The 22,551-nt window shown below is 49.4% G+C and overlaps 1 protein-coding gene across 1 annotated transcript in view; it reads left to right on the forward strand.

Annotated features, from left to right (window-relative positions):
• The first annotated feature begins 4,615 nt into the window (after positions 1-4,615).
• Positions 4,616-22,551, forward strand: part of LOC106608460 (protein phosphatase 1 regulatory subunit 14B) — a 38,633-nt gene continuing 20,697 nt past the window's right edge. The window contains exons 1-2 of the mRNA XM_014206391.2: positions 4,616-5,072; positions 5,178-5,412. Coding sequence (XP_014061866.1) covers positions 5,209-5,412 — 204 coding nt within the window. The 5' untranslated portion in view covers positions 4,616-5,072; positions 5,178-5,208. The remainder of the gene's footprint in view (positions 5,073-5,177; positions 5,413-22,551) is intronic.

Raw genomic sequence — 22,551 nt, forward strand, 5'->3', positions numbered from 1 at the left:
CAAAGTCTGATGGAATGTAGGTCTACATTGAACACCACACATTGGCTGCTACTGTAGTCTGAATGATAGAACAGGATATTTCCATGTTAAAATATTATGGGATGCATTTTCCCCATTGTGTTTGATGGTAGGCCACTCTGATAGGTCTAGATTATGATTAAATAGCCAGAGTAGCCTACTCTTCCACAGTTAAAACTGTAACTTAAAGCGGCTACAGCCTCAGTGTTCACAGTAAAACTGTAACTTAAAGCGGGTACAGACTCAGTGTTCACAGTAAAACTGTAACTTAAAGCGCGTACAGCCTCAGTGTTCACAGTAAAACTAACTGAAAGCGGGTACAGCCTCAGTGTTCACAGTAAAACTGTAACTTAAAGCGGGTACAGCCTCAGTGTTCACAGTAAAACTGTAACTGAAAGCGGGTACAGCCTCAGTGTTCACAGTAAAACTGTAACTGAAAGCGGGTACAGCCTCAGTGTTCACAGTAAAACTGTAACTGAAAGCGGGTACAGTCTCAGTGTTCACAGTAAAACTGTAACTTAAAGCGGGTACACTCTCAGTGTTCACAGTAAAACTAACTTAAAGCGGGTACAGCCTCAGTGTTCACAGTAAACGCACGCTGGAAGTTGCACAGAATTTTCACAACGTTCAAGTTTGCGCTCAGCAGAACTGAAATTTAAACTGAAATGCCGAAATTAAGCTAGCTACTAGCTGGTTTAATTTCTCTCACGATTACTCAGCCAACAAAATGTTCATAAAATAGCATATTATTTATATAAAAAGTTAGCTGTCTAGCTGTGTTATCCCAGTCTCAAGCTGACCCAGAGTCAGTGATATCACATTTCCATAAGTATTCAGACCCTTTACTCAGTACTTTGTTGATGCACCTTTGGCAGCGATTACAGCCTCGAGTCTTCTTGGGTATGACGCTACAAGCTTGGCACACCTGTATTTGGGGAGTTTCTCCCATTCTTTTCTGCAGATCCTCTCGAGCTCTGTCAGGTTGGATGGGGAGTGTCGCTGCACAGCTATTTTCAGAATCCTGAGTGGCGCAGCGATCTAAGGCACTGCATCGCAGTGCTAGAGGGATCACTACAGACCCGGGATTGATCCCGGGCTGTATCACAAGCGGACGTGATTGGGAGTCCCATAGGGCGGCGCACACTTGGCTGTGTGCTTAGGGTCGTTGTCCTGTTGGAAGGTGAACCTTCGCCCCAGTCTGAGGTCATGGGCGCTCTAGAGAATGTTTTAATCAAGGATCTCTCTGTACTTTGCTCCGTTCATCTTTCCCTCCATCCTGACTAGTCTCCCAGTCCCTGAAAAAAATACCCACAGCATGATGCAGCCTCCACCATGCTTCACCGTAGGGATGGTGCCAGGTTTCCTCCAGACGTGACACTTGGCATTCAGGCCAAAGAGTTCAATCTTGGTTTCATCAGACCAGAGAATCTTGTTTCTCATGGTCTGAGAGTCTTTAGGTGTCTTCTGGCAAACTCCAATCGGAAAAAAATTCTAACAACCTGTTTTTGTTTTGTCATTATGGGGTAATGTGATGTCATTATGGGGTTTGTGATGTCATTATGGGGTATTGTGATGTCATTATGGGGTGTTGTGATGTCATTATGGGGTGTTGTGATGTCATTATGGGGTGTTGTGTGTAGATTTGCTGAGGTGAAAATAATGTATTTAATCCATTTTAGAAGAAGGCTGCTATTGTAACAAAATGTGTAAAAAGTCAGGGGGTCTGAATATTTTCCGAAGGCACTGTATATGATCACACTGGTAATAGATCATTTGTTGTATTACTTGTGAGGCACAGCTGAGTGAGCATAATGATCCACTGGACTGACGGCCTGCATCTGATGGTCAGTCTGAGGGGAGGGAGGGAGCAGAGTTACTCGACTCACCGCCCTTCTTCTCTCCCTCCCTCCACTGAGAAACAGGGACACAGTCTTCCAGCCGTCCTTCAGACACATGAAATGGTTCAAAATGGGAACACATTGACTTCCCAGCACTGCTGGCTACCATCAACAGCGCCAAACGAAAAAAGAAAAAAAAAATTGGAACGCATAAATGTTTGGTGATCGACTAGGAATGGCTTGGAGATCAGCCGGTTGGCGACCACTGTTAAAGACAATTTAGTGTTTATATGGTTAAGATTGGAAAAAAAGCTGATTTTAGTTCACCTTAGATCTCGTTTTATTGATTGATTTAATTAAAGGTTTTGTTGAGTCTGTATTTTGAGTTATTTATTTAATTAAAGGTTCTGGGGCCTTCCCTTTAATTACAGGGGCCTTCCCTGTGGCTCAGTTGGTAGAGCATGGTATTTGTAACGCCAGCATGGTGTATGCAACGCCAGGGTTGTGGGTTCGATTCAGTACAAAAAAAATAAATAAAATGCATGAAATGAAATGTATGCATTCACTACTGTAAGTCGCTCTGGATAAGAGCGTCTGCGAAATGACTAAAATGTTAAAAAAAATTCTGTTCACTGTATTTTGAGTTATTTATTTAATTAAAGGTTCTGTTCACTGTATTTTGAAAATAATTATATTTTTATGTAAGACATTAATCCCCCCCCCCAAAAAAATGTAAGGCCATAAAATGCTGATGGTTGATATTTGTTGTCATATGAGTGGGAGTAACCGTGGATGTTTAATAGGCATCAATTATAACACACACACACACACACACACACACACACACACACACACACACACACACACACACACACACACACACACACACACACACACATACAGTCTGTCAAAGTCGGTCCACCCCCCACTTTCACATGCCCTACAAGTCTATCTATCGTTGATATTCCATGTTACCATTTCACTGGTAAGATGTCAAATATATTGTGTTTAAATAAGGCTTGCAGTCTGGGGTTACTGGACTGTGAGATTCAGACATAATTATTGAATTATTCAGGTTTCATGTCTTGCTGCTATTGTGTGTGTGTGTGTGTGTGTGTGTGTGTGTGTGTGTGTGTGTGTGTGTGTGTGTGTGTGTGTGTGTGTGTGTGTGTGTGTGTGTGTGCACATGCGACTACTCAGAGATGTTGCTTGAATCATCGTGGTATGTGGATGGTTGACTCTCTTGCTTCCCAAATCTCTCTCTCACTCTTTCTCTCTCTCACACACACACACACAAACACACTTGCCAGGGTATCTATTGCTGCTGTTAAAAGATACAAACCCCAGTGAAAAAAAATGTGACCTCTGCATCAAGCACACACAAGCACACACACACACACGCACACGCCTGCATGCTGTTAACAGAGACAATCCTTTATTTTCCTGTTAAAACCATCATTCCATCTGTGCATTCCCCTATTTCCTATGTAGTTCACTGCTTTGACAAGAGCCTTGTGGGAGGGAGAGAGAGATTGAGAGAGAGAGAGAGAGAGAGAGAGAGAGAGAGACACACAGAGAGAGAGAGAGACAGAGAGAGAGAGAGAGAGAGAGAGAGCGAGAGAGAGACATATGTTTCCCATGCCAATAAAGCCCTTTGAATCAAATTGAATTAAGAGACAGAGAGAGATTTGGAAAGCGCTCTGTGTTTTATCTCAAACCCCCAAGGTACAATTAACAGTAGCCTAACCTACAAAACCGGACCAGTCAGTTATTGCCAGTTGAAGCCTTCAATTTAATTCACAAAGATCTTATAGATGCTTATTGGTGTTAGCCGATGTGTTATCTATTTATTTTTTATTTTTTATTGTCAAAATCATGTTTTGTATTTTAATTCTGTGCAAATTAAACAATTTATTTCATAAAAAATAATATGTCAGCGGGTCACAATATATATTACATCGTGTAACCTAGGCTACTAGGTTACTGGGTTACTAGGTTACCAGGTTACTCAAACATGTTAAAATGTGGAAGAAGACAGAAGATATTGTGCTGTGGAGAGTAAAATCTCAGAGGAAATGTTTCTAGAACCGTAATAAACCCTGTTAGGTAGACCCATAGTGATTATGATGGATGATTGTCTTGAGAATAGAACAGAAATAGGCTGGAAACTTAAGTAGTCTGCTAAGTGGTGACTGGCGACTGTATCACCGTTATCAGGGACCATCAACTAGCAGCGGCATGATGCTTTTCTTCAGCGGATAGTCTGGGGACCGTCACATTTTCTATTTATTTAACCTTTATTTAACCTTTATTTAACTAGGCATAACAGAAAAAAATACAAATAATTGTAGACTGAAAATGAACCGCAATAAACCCAAACAGATTTAATATTTGACTAAAACATAATAATTTCAACTGTTACTTGAAATGAAAATCACTTGGAGCCGATTTACTGGCCTTTTTACAGTCTTTAATATCCAACAATTAAAAAACGTTTTCAGGGACCCAAAATAGAACCAGCAGCTAGGAACGCTGTGCTGTGTGGTCAGTAGTAGGCCTATGGTGCCGTCAGCAGCGAATGGACTGTTCAAATGTGGACGGAAAGAGAGAGAGAGAAATATATATATATAGAGAGAGAGAGATGAGCACTGCAGAGAGAGAGAGATAGAGAGAGACAGACAGACAGACAGACAGACAGACAGAGAGGAGAGAGAGACAGAGAGGAGAGGGAGAGAGAGAGAGACAGAGAGAGAGAGGAGAGGGAATCACTAGCGGAGTTGCGTTTGGAGAGAGGGAGGCACTAAAGGAAGAGAGAGAGCGAGAGAGAGAGTACGCGGAAAGGGCCAACAAAAAAAAGACGAGAAAGAAGAGAAGAGGAAATAAATCAGGACTATCATTTGTTTTGTCTACGTAACGTTAAGTTATCTGTAGAAAACGGACAAGTCGACCGCTTTTCATACGTTCATACAACACCACGAGGACAGAAACGGGAGAACCGCATGGAATATATTCTCTTTGTACTCAACCGGAGAGGAGACTACAGCTGCTCTCTAGGCTTTGCCATTCATTTATTTTTATACACCGAATTGTCATAGTGTAAATAGCTAATTTGATAGGCTATTTTTGATGGTGATTTTGATTTGGAAACCACGAAGTGAATCTAATGCCATGCTCTTTAACAAGAAGGGAACAATAGCGTAACAGAGACTTGACCAGGTCCATTTTCTATCTACTCCTGTAGAATCAATGCCTTTTTATTAACAACCACACAACACGGCGAACAATCACACAACAACGCGTCTAAATCCACTCTACCAACAGGACTTCCAGGATTTTCTTCAGCGGACCGACCATGGCTGCGGTTACCAGCCCAGAGACGAGTCCTCAACCCCGGGTGTATTTCCAGACGGCGGCCGCCGGTTCCACCGAAGAACCGGAGACCCCCGTTCGGAAGCAAGGGCGAGTAACCGTGAAATATGACCGGAAAGAACTGAGAAAGAGATTGAATCTGGAGGAATGGATAATCGATCAGCTAACGGATCTGTACGACTGTGAGGTGAGACACCGATAAATACATAACACAACGATTAGGTTGTATGTCGCAAATGTTACCCTCCCTTTAAAGTGCACTATTTTTGACTAGATGCAATAGGGGCTATGGTTAAAAGTAGTGTACTATTGAATAGGGTGCCAATTCGGGGTCATAAAGGCTATTGTAATGAACTAATTGAATCTATCGATTGGGCTTAAGACCCCCCTGAGGCCTAATAATCCGTTTATCTGGTATTTAATTTGAAAGTAGAACAACATGGGTGTAATAAGGAATAAACATCACAGACTAAACATCAGTGTCATCATAGCATGACATGACCTTTCTATTAGGCCTGTCGCCTGTCGCCTGTAGCCTGTAGCCTGTCGTCTCTAGCCTGTCGCCTGTAGCCTGTCGCCTGTGGCTTGAAACCTGTGGCCTGTGACCTGTAACCTGTAGCCTGTAACCTGTAGCCTGTAACCTGTAGCCTGTCGTCTGTAGCCTGAAACCTGTGGCCTGTGACCTGTAACCTGAAGCCTGTAACCTGTAACCTGTAGCCTAACTCAACAACTATATATCCCATTAGGAATAGCTAAATAGTATGCTATAGTCAAGTCAATCATGTATATCCTAGCCACTGGACTGTTTACATTGACCCCCCCCTCCATTTGTTTTTACACTGCTGCTACTCGCTGTTTATTATCTATGTATAGTCACTTCACCCCCACCTACATGTATATATTACCTCTAACCTGTACCCCTGAACACTGACTGTACCCCCTGTATATAGTCTCATTACTACCCTGTACCCCTCCACACTGACTGTACCCCCTGTATATAGTCTCATTACTACCCTGTACCCCTCCACACTGACTGGTACCCCATGTATATAGTCTCATTACTACCCTGTACCCCCTGTATATAGCCTCATTACTACCCTGTACCCCTCCACACTGACTCAGTACCGGTACCCCCTGTATATAGCCTCATTACTACCCTGTACCCCTCCACACTGACTCAGTACCGGTACCCCCTGTATATAGCCTCATTACTACCCTGTACCCCTCCACACTGACTCAGTACCGGTACCCCCTGTATATAGTCTCATTACTAGCCTGTACCCCTGCACACTGACTCAGTACCAGTACCCCCTGTATATAGCCTCATTACTACCCTGTACCCCTGTATATAGTCTCATTACTACCCTGTACCCCTGCACACTGACTCAGTACCGGTACCCCCTGTATATAGTCTCATTACTACCCTGTACCCCCTGTATATAGTCTCATTACTAGCCTGTACCCCCTGTATATAGTCTCATTACTTCCCTGTACCCCCTGTATATAGTCTCATTACTACCCTGTACCCCTCCACACTGACTCGGTACCGGTACCCCCTGTATATAGCCTCATTACTTCCCTGTACCCCCTGTATATAGTCTCATTACTAGCCTGTACCCCTGCACACTGACTCAGTACCGGTACCCCCTGTATATAGTCTCATTACTACCCTGTACCCCTCCACACTGACTCGGTACCGGTACCCCCTGTATAAAGTTTCCACACTGACTCGGTACCGGTACCCCCTGTATATAGTTTCCACACTGACTCGGTACCGGTACCCCCTGTATATAGTCTCATTACTAGCCTGTACCCCTCCATACTGACTCAGTACCGGTACCCCCTGTATATAGTCTCATTACTAGCCTGTACCCCTGCACACTGACTCGGTACCGCTGCCCCCTGTATATAGTCTCATTACTAGCCTGTACCCCTCCACACTGACTCGGTACCGGTACCCCCTGTATATAGCCTCATTACTAGCCTGTACCCCTCCACACTGACTCAGTACCGGTACCCCCTGTATATAGTCTCATTACTACCCTGTACCCCTCCACACTGACTCAGTACCAGTACCCCCTGTATATAGTCTCATTACTAGCCTGTACCCCCTGTATATAGTCTCATTACTAGCCTGTACCCCCTGTATATAGTCTCATTACTACCCTGTACCCCTCCACACTGACTCAGTACCAGTGCCCCCTGTATATAGTCTCATTACTAGCCTGTACCCCCTGTATATAGTCTCATTACTACCCTGTACCCCTCCACACTGACTCAGTACCGGTACCCCCTGTATATAGCCTCATTACTACCCTGTACCCCTCCACACTGACTCAGTACCGGTGCCCCCTGTATATAGCCTCATTACTACCCTGTACCCCCTGTATATAGCCTCATTACTAGCCTGTACCCCTCCACACTGACTCAGTACCGGTACCCCCTGTATATAGCCTCATTACTACCCTGTACCCCTCCACACTGACTCAGTACCGGTGCCCCCTGTATATAGTCTCATTACTAGCCTGTACCCCTCCACACTGACTCAGTACCGGTGCCCCCTGTATATAGCCTCATTACTACCCTGTACCCCCTGTATATAGCCTCATTACTAGCCTGTACCCATCCACACTGACTCAGTACCGGTACCCCCTGTATATAGCCTCATTACTACCCTGTACCCCTCCACACTGACTCAGTACCGGTGCCCCCTGTATATAGCCTCATTACTACCCTGTACCCCTCCACACTGACTCAGTACCGGTGCCCCCTGTATATAGCCTCATTACTACCCTGTACCCCTCCACACTGACTCAGTACCGGTACCCCCTGTATATAGCCTCATTACTACCCTGTACCCCTCCACACTGACTCAGTACCAGTACCCCTTGTATATAGTCTCATTACTACCCTGTACCCCTCCACACTGACTCTGTACCGGTACCCCCTGTATAAAGTTTCCACACTGACTCGGTACCGGTACCCCCTGTATATAGTTTCCACACTGACTCGGTACCGGTACCCCCTGTATATAGTCTCATTACTAGCCTGTACCCCTCCATACTGAGTCAGTACCGGTACCCCCTGTATATAGTCTCATTACTACCCTGTACCCCTCCACACTGACTCAGTACCAGTGCCCCCTGTATATAGTCTCATTACTAGCCTGTACCCCCTGTATATAGTCTCATTACTACCCTGTACCCCTCCACACTGACTCAGTACCGGTACCCCCTGTATATAGCCTCATTACTACCCTGTACCCCTCCACACTGACTCAGTACCGGTGCCCCCTGTATATAGCCTCATTACTACCCTGTACCCCCTGTATATAGCCTCATTACTAGCCTGTACCCCTCCACACTGACTCAGTACCGGTACCCCCTGTATATAGCCTCATTACTACCCTGTACCCCTCCACACTGACTCAGTACCGGTGCCCCCTGTATATAGTCTCATTACTAGCCTGTACCCCTCCACACTGACTCAGTACCGGTGCCCCCTGTATATAGCCTCATTACTACCCTGTACCCCCTGTATATAGCCTCATTACTAGCCTGTACCCATCCACACTGACTCAGTACCGGTACCCCCTGTATATAGTCTCATTACTACCCTGTACCCCTGCATATAGCCTCATTACTAGCCTGTACCCCTCCACACTGACTCAGTACCGGTGCCCCCTGTATATAGCCTCATTACTACCCTGTACCCCCTGTATATAGCCTCATTACTAGCCTGTACCCATCCACACTGACTCAGTACCGGTACCCCCTGTATATAGCCTCATTACTACCCTGTACCCCTCCACACTGACTCAGTACCGGTGCCCCCTGTATATAGCCTCATTACTACCCTGTACCCCTCCACACTGACTCAGTACCGGTGCCCCCTGTATATAGCCTCATTACTACCCTGTACCCCTCCACACTGACTCAGTACCGGTACCCCCTGTATATAGCCTCATTACTACCCTGTACCCCTCCACACTGACTCAGTACCAGTACCCCTTGTATATAGTCTCATTACTACCCTGTACCCCTCCACACTGACTCGGTACCGGTACCCCCTGTATAAAGTTTCCACACTGACTCGGTACCGGTACCCCCTGTATATAGTTTCCACACTGACTCGGTACCGGTACCCCCTGTATATAGTCTCATTACTAGCCTGTACCCCTCCATACTGAGTCAGTACCGGTACCCCCTGTATATAGTCTCATTACTAGCCTGTACCCCTGCACACTGACTCGGTACCGCTGCCCCCTGTATATAGTCTCATTACTAGCCTGTACCCCCTGTATATAGTCTCATTACTAGCCTGTACCCCCTGTATATAGTCTCATTACTACCCTGTACCCCTCCACACTGACTCAGTACCAGTGCCCCCTGTATATAGTCTCATTACTAGCCTGTACCCCCTGTATATAGTCTCATTACTACCCTGTACCCCTCCACACTGACTCGGTACCGGTACCCCCTGTATAAAGTTTCCACACTGACTCGGTACCGGTACCCCCTGTATATAGTTTCCACTCTGACTCGGTACCGGTACCCCCTGTATATAGTCTCATTACTAGCCTGTACCCCTCCATACTGACTCAGTACCGGTACCCCCTGTATATAGTCTCATTACTAGCCTGTACCCCTGCACACTGACTCGGTACCGCTGCCCCCTGTATATAGTCTCATTACTAGCCTGTACCCCTCCACACTGACTCGGTACCGGTACCCCCTGTATATAACCTCCACACTGACTCAGTACCGGTGCCCCCTGTATATAGTCTCATTACTACCCTGTACCCCTCCACACTGACTCGGTACCGGTACCCCCTGTATATAGCCTCATTACTAGCCTGTACCCCTCCACACTGACTCAGTACCGGTACCCCCTGTATATAGTCTCATTACTACCCTGTACCCCTCCACACTGACTCAGTACCAGTACCCCCTGTATATAGTCTCATTACTAGCCTGTACCCCCTGTATATAGTCTCATTACTAGCCTGTACCCCCTGTATATAGTCTCATTACTACCCTGTACCCCTCCACACTGACTCAGTACCAGTGCCCCCTGTATATAGTCTCATTACTAGCCTGTACCCCCTGTATATAGTCTCATTACTACCCTGTACCCCTCCACACTGACTCAGTACCGGTACCCCCTGTATATAGCCTCATTACTACCCTGTACCCCTCCACACTGACTCAGTACCGGTGCCCCCTGTATATAGCCTCATTACTACCCTGTACCCCCTGTATATAGCCTCATTACTAGCCTGTACCCCTCCACACTGACTCAGTACCGGTACCCCCTGTATATAGCCTCATTACTACCCTGTACCCCTCCACACTGACTCAGTACCGGTGCCCCCCTGTATATAGTCTCATTACTAGCCTGTACCACTCCACACTGACTCAGTACCGGTGCCCCCTGTATATAGCCTCATTACTACCCTGTACCCCCTGTATATAGCCTCATTACTAGCCTGTACCCATCCACACTGACTCAGTACCGGTACCCCCTGTATATAGCCTCATTACTACCCTGTACCCCTCCACACTGACTCAGTACCGGTGCCCCCTGTATATAGCCTCATTACTACCCTGTACCCCTCCACACTGACTCAGTACCGGTGCCCCCTGTATATAGCCTCATTACTACCCTGTACCCCTCCACACTGACTCAGTACCGGTGCCCCCTGTATATAGCCTCATTACTACCCTGTACCCCTCCACACTGACTCAGTACCGGTACCCCCTGTATATAGCCTCATTACTACCCTGTACCCCTCCACACTGACTCAGTACCAGTACCCCTTGTATATAGTCTCATTACTACCCTGTACCCCTGCACACTGACTCGGTACCGCTGCCCCCTGTATATAGTCTTATTACTAGCCTGTACCCCTCCATACTGACTCAGTACCAGTACCCCCTGTATATAGTCTCATTACTAGCCTGTACCCCCTGTATATAGTCTCATTACTAGCCTGTACCCCCTGTATATAGTCTCATTACTACCCTGTACCCCTCCACACTGACTCAGTACCAGTGCCCCCTGTATATAGTCTCATTACTAGCCTGTACCCCCTGTATATAGCCTCATTACTAGCCTCTACCCCTCCACACTGACTCAGTACCGGTACCCCCTGTATATAGTCTCATTACTACCCTGTACCCCTCCACACTGACTCAGTACCAGTGCCCCCTGTATATAGCCTCATTACTAGCCTGTACCCCCTGTATATAGCCTCATTACTAGCCTGTACATAGTACCCCCTGTATATAGCCTCATTACTACCCTGTACCCCTCCACACTGACTCAGTACCGGTGCCCCCTGTATATAGTCTCATTACTAGCCTGTACAAATGGTACCCCCTGTATATAGTCTCATTACTACCCTGTACCCCTCCACACTGACTCAGTACCGGTACCCCCTGTATATAGCCTCATTACTACCCTGTACCCCTCCACACTGACTCAGTACCGGTGCCCCCTGTATAAAGCCTCATCACTGACCGTGTACCCCCTGTATATAGCTCTCCACACTGACTCAGTACCGGTACCCCCTGTATATAGCCTCATTACTAGCCTGTACCCCTCCACACTGACTCAGTACCGGTACCCCCTGTATATAGCCTCATTACTAGCCTGTACCCCTCCACACTGACTCAGTACCGGTGCCCCCTGTATATAGCCTCATTACTAGCCTGTACCCTCACACTGACTCAGTACCCCCCTGTATATAGCCTCATTACTAGCCTGTACCCCATCCACACTGACTCAGTACCGGTACCCCCTGTATATAGTCTCATTACTAGCCCTGTACCCCTCCACACTGACTCAGTACCGGTGCCCCCTGTATATAGCCTCATTACTAGCCTGTACCCCCTGTATATAGCCTCATTACTAGCCTGTACCCCCTGTATATAGCCTCATTACTACCCTGTACCCCTCCACACTGACTCAGTACCGGTGCCCCCTGTATATAGCCTCATTACTACCCTGTACCCCCTGTATATAGTCTCATTACTAGCCTGTACCCCATCCACACTGACTCAGTACCGGTACCCCCTGTATATAGTCTCATTACTAGCCTGTACCCCTCCACACTGACTCAGTACCGGTGCCCCCTGTATATAGCCTCATTACTACCCTGTACCCCCTGTATATAGCCTCATTACTAGCCTGTACCCATCCACACTGACTCAGTACCGGTACCCCCTGTATATAGCCTCATTACTACCCTGTACCCCTCCACACTGACTCAGTACCGGTGCCCCCTGTATATAGCCTCATTACTACCCTGTACCCCTCCACACTGACTCAGTACCGGTGCCCCCTGTATATAGCCTCATTACTACCCTGTACCCCCTGTATATAGCCTCATTACTACCCTGTACCCCTCCACACTGACTCAGTACCGGTACCCCCTGTATATAGCCTCATTACTAGCCTGTACCCCTGCATACTGACTCAGTACCGGTACCCCCTGTATATAGTCTCATTACTAGCCTGTACCCCTGCATACTGACTCAGTACCAGTACCCCCTGTATATAGCCTCATTACTACCCTGTACCCCTCCACACTGACTCAGTACCGGTGCCCCCTGTATATAGCCTCATTACTACCCTGTACCCCTCCACACTGACTCAGTACCGGTGCCCCCTGTATATAGCCTCATTACTACCCTGTACCCCTCCACACTGACTCAGTACCGGTACCCCCTGTATATAGCCTCATTATTACCCTGTACCCCTGTATATAGTCTCATTACTACCCTGTACCCCTCCACACTGACTCAGTACCAGTACCCCTTGTATATAGTCTCATTACTACCCTGTACCCCTGTATATAGCCTCATTACTACCCTGTACCCCTGTATATAGTCTCATTCCTACCCTGTACCCCTCCACACTGACTCAGTACCGGTACCCCCTGTATATAGTCTCATTACTAGCCTGTACCCCTGCATACTGACTCGGTACCGGTACCCCCTGTATATAGCCTCCTTATTGTTATTTTATTGTGTTACTTTTTTATAATTTTTTTACTTTAGTTTATTTGGTAAATATTTTCTTAACTTTTCTTGATTTACACTGTTGGTTAAGGGCTTGTAAGTCAGCATTTCATTTGATTTGTAGAGGGACGGAAAGCTTCTGAGCTGGCAATGACCCACATTCTATTCCTAGCAGGGACTTACAGCTACCATTCAGAGAAAGAGAGGAAGGGAAGGAGAGAGGGATGGATGGATGAAGGAGAGGGGGATGGATGGATGAAGGAGAGGGGGATGGATGGATGAAGGAGAGGGGGATGGATGGATGAAGGAGAGGGGGATGGATGGATGAAGGAGAGGGGGATGGATGAATGAAGGAGAGAGGGATGGATGAATGAAGGAGAGAGGGATGGATGAATGAAGGAGAGGGGGATGGATGGATGAAGGAGAGGGGGATGGATGGATGAAGGAGAGGGGGATGGATGGATGAAGGAGAGGGGGATGGATGAATGAAGGAGAGAGGGATGGATGGATGAATGAAGGAGAGAGGGATGGATGAATGAATGAAGGAGAGAGGGATGGATGGATGAATGAAGGAGAGAGGGAGGGATGGATGAATGAAGGAGAGAGGGATGGATGAATGAAGGAGAGGGGGATGGATGAATGAAGGAGAGAGGGATGGATGGATGAAGGAGAGAGGGATGGATGAATGAAGGAGAGGGGGATGGATGGATGGATGGATGAGAGAGAGAGCGAGAGAGAGAGAGAGAGAGAGAGAGAGAGAGAGCCGGATGGAGGGACTCTCTCTCTCAGAAGACTACAACACACACACAGAGAGAGGGAGCAGGGGGGTGGAGAGAGGGAGAGGAAGCAGGGGGGTGGAGAGAGGGAGAGGAAGCAGGGGGGTGGAGAGAGGGAGCAGGGGGGTGGAGAGAGGGAGAGGGAGCAGGGGGTTGGAGAGAGAGAGAGGGAGAGGGAGCAGGGGGGTGGAGAGAGGGAGAGGGAGCAGGGCGGTGGAGAGAGGGAGCAGGGGGGTGGAGAGAGGGAGAGGGGGGGTGGAGAGAGGGAGAGGGAGCAGGGGGGTGGAGAGAGAGAGAGGGAGAGGGAGCAGGGGGTGGAGAGAGGGAGAGGGAGCAGGGCGGTGGAGAGGGAGAGCAGGGGGTGGAGAGAGGGAGCAGGGGGGTGGAGAGAGGGAGAGGAAGCAGGGGGGTGGAGAGAGGGAGCAGGGGGGTGGAGAGAGCGAGAGGGAGGAGGGGGGTGGAGAGAGGAGAGGGAGCAGGGGGTGGAGAGAGGAGAGGAGGCAGGGGGTGGAGAGAGGAGAGGGAGCAGGGGGGTGGAGAGAGGGAGCAGGGGGGTGGAGAGAGGGAGAGGGAGCAGGGGGTGGAGAGAGGAGAGGGAGCAGGGGGTGGAGAGAGGGAGAGGGAGCAGGGGGGTGGAGAGAGGGAGAGGGAGCAGGGGGGTGGAGAGAGGGAGAGGGAGCAGGGGGGTGGAAGAGGAGAGGGAGCAGGGGGGGTGGAGAGAGGGAGCAGGGGGGGTGGAGAGAGGGAGAGGAGCAGGGGGGTGGAGAGAGGGAGCAGGGGGGTGGAGAGAGGGAGAGGAAGCAGGGGGGTGGAGAGAGGGAGAGGAAGCAGGGGGGGTGGAGAGAGGGAGCAGGGGGGGTGGAGAGAGGGAGAGGGAGCAGGGGGTTGGAGAGAGAGAGGGAGAGGGAGCAGGGGGGGTGGAGAGAGGGAGAGGGGGGTGGAGAGAGGGAGAGGGAGCAGGGGGGTGGAGAGAGAGAGAGGGGGGAGCAGGGGGTGGAGAGAGGAGGAGGGGGTGGAGAGAGGGAGAGGGAGCAGGGGGGTGGAGAGAGGGAGCAGGGGGGTGGAGAGAGGGAGCAGGGGGGGTGGAGAGAGGGAGAGGGAGCAGGGGGTGGAGAGAGGGAGAGGGAGCAGGGGGTGGAGAGAGGGAGAGAGAGCAGGGGGGTGGAGAGAGGGAGCAGGGGGGTGGAGAGAGGGAGAGGAAGCAGGGGGGTGGAGAGAGGGAGAGGAAGCAGGGGGGTGGAGAGAGGGAGCAGGGGGGTGGAGAGAGGGAGAGGGAGCAGGGGGGTGGAGAGAGAGAGAGGGAGAGGGAGCAGGGGGGTGGAGAGAGGGAGAGGGGGGTGGAGAGAGGGAGAGGGAGCAGGGGGTGGAGAGAGAGAGAGGGAGAGGGAGCAGGGGGGTGGAGAGAGGGAGAGGGAGCAGGGCGGTGGAGAGAGGGAGCAGGGGGTGGAGAGAGGGAGAGGGGGTGGAGAGAGGGAGAGGGAGCAGGGGGGTGGAGAGAGAGAGGGAGAGGGAGCAGGGGGGTGGAGAGAGGGAGAGGGAGCAGGGGGTGGAGAGAGAGCAGGGGGTGGAGAGAGGGAGAGGGAGGAGGGGGGTGGAGAGAGGAGAGGGAGCAGGGGGTGGAGAGAGGAGGCAGGGGGTGGAGAGAGGAGAGGGAGCAGGGGGGTGGAGAGAGGGAGCAGGGGGGTGGAGAGAGGGAGCAGGGGGGTGGAGAGAGGGAGAGGGAGCAGGGGGTGGAGAGAGGAGAGGGAGCAGGGGGGTGGAGAGAGGAGAGGGAGCAAGGGGGTGGAGAGAGGGAGAGGGAGCAGGGGGGTGGAGAGAGGGAGCAGGGGGGTGGAGAGAGGGAGAGGAAGCAGGGGGGTGGAGAGAGGGAGCAGGGGGGTGGAGAGAGGGAGAGGGAGCAGGGGGGTGGAGAGGGAGCAGGGGGGTGGAGAGAGGGAGAGGGAGCAGGGGGGTGGAGAGAGGGAGCAGGGGGGTGGGGAGAGGGAGAGGGAGCAGGGGGGGTGGAGAGAGGGAGAGGGAGCAGGGGGGTGGAGAGAGGGAGCAGGGGGGTGGAGAGAGGGAGAGAGAGCAGGGGGGTGGAGAGAGGGAGCAGGGGGTGGAGAGAGGGAGAGGAAGCAGGGGGTGGAGAGAGGGAGAGGAAGCAGGGGGGTGGAGAGAGGGAGCAGGGGGGTGGAGAGAGGGAAAGGGAGCAGGGGGTGGAGAGAGGGAGAGGGGGTGGAGAGAGGGAGAGGGAGCAGGGGGGTGGAGTGAGGGAGAGGGAGCAGGGGGGTGGAGAGAGAGAGAGGGAGAGGGAGCAGGGGGTGGAGAGAGGGAGAGGGAGCAGGGGGGTGGAGAGAGGGAGAGGAAGCAGGGGGGTGGAGAGAGGGAGAGGTAGCAGGGGGGTGGAGAGAGGGAGCAGGGGGGTGGAGAGAGGGAAAGGGAGCAGGGGGGTGGAGAGAGGGAGAGGGGGTGGAGAGAGGGAGAGGGAGCAGGGGGGTGGAGTGAGGGAGAGGGAGCAGGGGGGTGGAGAGAGAGAGAGGGAGAGGGAGCAGGGGGGTGGAGAGAGGGAGAGGGAGCAGGGCGGTGGAGAGAGGGAGCAGGGGGGTGGAGAGAGGGAGAGGGGGGGTGGAGAGAGGGAGAGGGAGCAGGGGGGTGGAGAGAGGGAGAGGGAGCAGGGGGGTGGAGAGAGAGAGAGGGAGAGGGAGCAGGGGGGTGGAGAGAGGGAGCAGGGGGTGGAGAGAGGGAGCAGGGGGGTGGAGAGAGGGAGAGGGAGCAGGGGGTGGAGAGAGGAGAGGGAGCAGGGGGTGGAGAGAGGAGAGGAGGCAGGGGGTGGAGAGAGGAGAGGGAGCAGGGGGGTGGAGAGAGGGAGCAGGGGGGTGGAGAGAGGGAGAGGGAGCAGGGGGGTGGAGAGAGGGAGAGGGAGCAGGGGGGTGGAGAGAGGGAGAGGGAGCAGGGGGGTGGAGAGAGGGAGCGGGAGCAGGGGGGTGGAGAGAGGGAGAGGGAGCAGGGGGGTGGAGAGAGGGAGAGGGAGCAGGGGGGGTGGAGAGAGGGAGAGGGAGCAGGGGGTGGAGAGAGGGAGAGGGAGCAGGGTGGAGAGAGGGAGAGGGAGCAGGGGGGTGGAGAGAGGGAGAGGGAGCAGGGGGGTGGAGAGAGGAGAGAGAGCAGGGGGTGGAGAGAGGAGAGGAGGCAGGGGGTGGAGAGAGGAGAGGGAGCAGGGGGGTGGAGAGAGGGAGCAAGGGGTGGAGAGAGGGAGAGGGAGCAGGGGGTGGAGAGAGGGAGAGGGAGCAGGGGGGTGGAGAGAGGGAGAGGGAGCAGGGGGGTGGAGAGAGGGAGCGGGAGCAGGGGGTGGAGAGAGGGAGAGGGAGCAGGGGGGTGGAGAGAGGGAGAGGGAGCAGGGGGTGGAGAGAGGGAGAGGGAGCAGGGGGGTGGAGAGAGGGAGAGGGAGCAGGGTGGAGAGAGGGAGAGGGAGCAGGGGGGTGGAGAGAGGGAGAGGGAGCAGGGGGGGGAGAGAGGGAGCAGGGGGGTGGAGAGAGGGAGAGGGAGCAGGGGGGTGGAGAGGTTTGAGGCAGTAAAACATAAAAGGAGGGAGGAGGAGGGACGGAGGGACATTTGGAAACAGAAGAGGGGAAAAAGAGAGAAATAGTTTGCTGTGGTCTTTCCTACACACTTCACATACCTCTTAAACCTCTGTTTCAGACTTCATGATGTCACTCAGAAATGAACTCTCTGGACACTGGTGTTTGTGACTAAAACACAAGCTGGTCTGTAATGTCTCTGGAATGAATGAGCCTGTGTAGCAGTATACGATGTCCTGTGACCCAGGAACATGTGAACTCACACACTTCCTGTCTCTGTTAGAATGACTCAGCATAGACCTGACTGACTAAGTGTGTGTGTGTGTGTGTGTGTGTGTGTGTGGTTGAGAAAGGTAGGAGAGGCAGATGTAAGGAAGCCTTGGGGCATCAGGTAGTTTGTTTATGAAACTGAGTGAGGGGAAATAGAGGGATGAGAGAGAGAGGGGGGGGAGAGAGGGATGAGAGAGAGAGAGGGGGAGAGAGGGATGAGAGAGAGGGGAGAGAGGGGAGAGAGAGAGAGGAGAGAGAGAGAGGGGGGAGAGAGAGAGAGAGGAGAGAGAGAGAGAGAGAGAGAGATCAGGAGAATGCTCATGTAGGGTTGAGGTCTGTCTGACAGAGAGAGGGGGAGAGAGCGGGAGAGGGGTGAGAGAGAGGGGGCTGAGGGGGAGAGAGGGGGGAGAGAGAGGGGAGGGGAGAAAGGGGGGGAGGGGGCTGAGAGGGAGAGCGAGGTGGTGAGAGAGGAGAGGGAGGGGGGAGAGAGAATCACCTCTCATCTCTGAATCACCATAGGAGGAAGCTCATGTCTGACACAGTCCTGTTGGATCAAACAGGTTACTGCATGTGGGAGCAGAGAGATTATTTTACACAACAGTGGGTTAGATTCCATTTCTTTTTGCCGATGCTTTTATCCAAATGTGGGTCCCGTGTGGTTCAGTTGAGTTCAGTGTGGCACTAGCAACTCTAGGGTTGTGGGTTCAATTCCCACGTGGGACCAGTAAAAACATGGATGCATTTCACTACTGTAAGTCACTTTGGATAAAATCGTCTGCTTTCTGTAAAAGAAAAAGGACATGGTGTTTAAGGTGCTTTAGAATATTACCATGAATCAAACCTCAAGCAACTTTTCCTTCTTTATACCAGCTGTTGATTCATGTTACCCTACACCCACCCACTCCCTACACCCACACACACACACACACACACACACACACACACACACACACACACACACACACACACACACACACACACACACACACACACACACACACACACACACACACACACGTCCTTCACACGCTGGCGTGTGTGCCTGTATGGACCGGTTAAAGGCTTCCATGACGACACCAGTTGAGGTGTGTCGACCGCTTGAGTCAAGTTCTATAGAGACCAGCAGACAGTCCTACACAGGAGAGAAAGAATGAGAGGGTATATGTGTGTATATACAGTACCAGTCACCTACATCAAGGGTTTTTATTTTTTATTTTTACTATTTCCTACACAGCTTTGCACACTCGTGGCATTCTCTCAACCAACTTCACCTGGAATGCTTTTCTAACAGTCTTGAAGGAGTTCCCACATATTCTGAGTACTAGTGATGCAACGAGATTACATTTTTGTCCGATACCGATGTCTGATATTTTCCTTGGCAAAAAAAAAGCATTCTAGTACAGTTAAATAGTTAACACACACATGGACGCAGTGGTCTAAGGCACTGCATCTCAGTGCAAGAGGCGTCACTACAGTCCCTGGTTCGAATCCAGGCTGTATCACATCCGGCCGTGATTGGGAGTCCCATAGTGCGGAGCACAATTGGCCCAGAGTCGTCCAGTTTTGGCCGGGGTAGGCCGTCAATGTAAATAAGAATTTGTTCTTAACTGACTTGCCTAGTTAAATAAATTTTACATACCACACGGCCCAAAACGTAATTTTGTTGGTGTTTATTGTCCCCATTACCTGTAAAACAAAACCTATTTCCTTCATTTACTTGCTGTGCTGTTTCGTTGTTCGTTTGTTCAGTCATTTCATTACACAGTGTAATCAATATCACTCATATTTCATATGTCACAAACGATTCAGCGATACGTCTGCTATGACGCTGGTAAAGTTGTCTCGCACACCTACAGTGCTGGTCATAAAAGCTAGCTAGCTCATGGATACAAACAATATTCTTCCCCAAAAACATAGCAAAACAACATAATCTGTTTCAGTAGCTATAGTTAGCTAGCTAGCTATATAGCTAGGTATCATCATCTAAAATAAACCTAATTTATAATGCAGTTCTTATTTGATTAATGGTGGTCGGACCCATCTATGTGAAGCTAGTCACAATAAGGATTAGCCACAATAGTGGACTTTGCGGTTAGCCTTCAAAATAAAAGTATGGCATAATTCTACTGTTCTACTATTCATTTGCATCACTGTCGATGACATACTTTTATTTTGAAGGCAAACCGCAAATTCCACTATTGTGCCTTATCCTTATTGTGGCTAGCTTCACAACACATAACCCGGTCAGGTTGAGCCTCATTAGCCAGATGAAGCTAGCTGGCTGCTTATAACGTTAGCTTTGGGCAACAGGGTTAAGTAGCTGGCTAGCTATTTATTTTCATGAACTGAAGTTCAATTTCAATAGGCGAACAACAAGTGGCAACCTAGCTAATAGGATTCCTAAATCATTGCTAAGAATAATGAAAATGACTGCAGGTTCTACTGGTCATTGTTTTCAGGCTGGTTATATTGGTGCTAGCTAGGTACCGGGCTAAAGCTAGCTACCCCAGAAGTTGCAGTCGAACAAATGATGCTTTATTACCAACGCGGTATTGTAAACACATCGTTCGTGGCCGGTGTTTGCTTGTTTGCTGACTTTTTTTGTACAGCTTTGACACGCAAAGACCCAAACGGCGTTCCATAGTATGTATGTCGTGAAGCTAATAGCAGGGATGCTATTCCTGTGTAACTCTTGGTAACCGGTGCTCGACTAGCCAACATCACCCACGACAGAGAACAGTCCATTATCTTGGCTTTAATGGATTTGACCTTTGAGTTGTCTCGCTGAAATTTTGTTACTCTTTCAAATCACTGCTTGACTTGTTGACTGCTCGATCCAAACAGCAGACATTGTGGGCTAGTTTAGAAATGCTGTGTTGCACGTACCATCGTTATATAGGTATGCACATCAGCATTGACATCGGTTTTGCAAATCGGGCGTTAAACTAGACATTGGCCGATTCCGATATGTTCACCGATATATCATGCATCCCTAGTCTTGGTACTTGAACTCTGAAGCATTTATTTGGGCTGCAATTTCTGCGGCTGGTAACTCTAATGAACGTATCCTCTGCAGGAGAGGTAACTCTGGGTCTTCCTTTCCTGTGGCGGTCCTCATGAGAGCCAGTTTAATCATAGCGATTGATGTATTTTTTGCGTCTGCACTTGAAAGAAACGTTCATAGTTCTTGAAATTCTCCTAGCCCTTCTTCCCTCTCCTCGTTTCTCTTTGCTTATTTGAGCTGTTCTTGCTATAATATTGACTTTGTCTTTTACCAAATAGAGCTATCTTCTTTATACCACCCTACCTTGTCACAACACATTCTGATTGGCTCAAACGCATTAAGAAGGAAAGAAATTCCACAAATTAACTTTTAACAAGGCACATCTGTCAATTGAAATGCATTCCAGGTGACTACCTCATTAAGCTGGTTGAGAGAATGCCAAGAGTGTGCAAAGCTGTCATCAAGGCGGCTATTTGAAGAATCTCAAATCTAAATTATATTTTGATTTGTTTAATACTTTTTTGTTTACTACATGATTCCACATGTGTTATTTCATAGTTTGATGTCTTCACTATTATTCTACAATGTAGAAAATAGTAAAAATATTGAAAAACCCTGGAATGAGTAGGTGTCCAAACTTTTGACTGCTCCTGTATATACACACACATTATACATACAGTTGAAGTCGGAAGTTTACAAACACCTTAGCCAAATACATTTAAACTCAGTTTTTCACAATTCCTGACATTTAATCCTAGTAAAAATTCCTTGTCTTAGGTCAGTTAGGATCACCACTTTATTTTAAGAATGTGAAATGTCAGAATAATAGTAGAGGAAATGATTGATTTATTTCAGCTTTCATTTCTTTCATCACATTCCCAGTGGGTCAGAAGTTTACATACACTCAATTAGTATTTGGTACCATTGCCTTTAAATTGTTTAACTTGGGTCAAATGTTTCAGGTAGCCTTCCACAAGCTTCCCACAATAAGTTGGGTGAATTGTGACCCATTTCTCCTGACAGAGCTGGTGTAACTGAGTCAGGTTTGTAGGCCTCCTTGCTCGCACACGGTTTTTCAGTTCTGCCCACAAATTTTCTATAGGATTGAGGTCAGGGCTTTGTGATGGCCACTCAAATACCTTGACTTTGTTGTAGTCTGGCTTTTTTATGGCGGTTTTGGAGCAGTGGCTTCTTCCTTGCTGAGCGGCCTTTCAGGTTATGTCGATATAGGACTTGTTTTACTGTGGATGCAGATACTTTTGTACCTGTTTCCTCCAGCATCTTCACAAGGTCCTTTGCTGTTGTTCTGCGATTGATTTGCACTTCTCGCAACAAAGTACGTTCATCTCTAGGAGACAGAACGTGTCTCCTTCCTGAGCGGTATGACGGCTGCATTGTCCCATGATGTTTATACTTGCGTACTATTGTTTGTACAGATGAACGTGGTAACTTCAGGCGTTTGGAAATTGCTCCCAAGGATGAACCAGACTTATATATACAGTTGAAGTCAGAAGTTTACATACACTTAGGTTGGAGTCATTAAAACTTGTTTTTCAACCTGACACAAGTCATTTTTCCAACAATTGTATACAGACAGATTATTTCACTTATAATTCACTGTATCACGATTCAAGTGGGTCAGAAGTTTACATACACTAAGTTGACTGTGCCTTTAAACTGCTTGGAAAATTCCAGAAA

The sequence above is a fragment of the Salmo salar genome, chromosome ssa07 (assembly GCF_905237065.1).
Source record: "Salmo salar chromosome ssa07, Ssal_v3.1, whole genome shotgun sequence".
Lineage (NCBI taxonomy): Eukaryota > Metazoa > Chordata > Actinopteri > Salmoniformes > Salmonidae > Salmo > Salmo salar.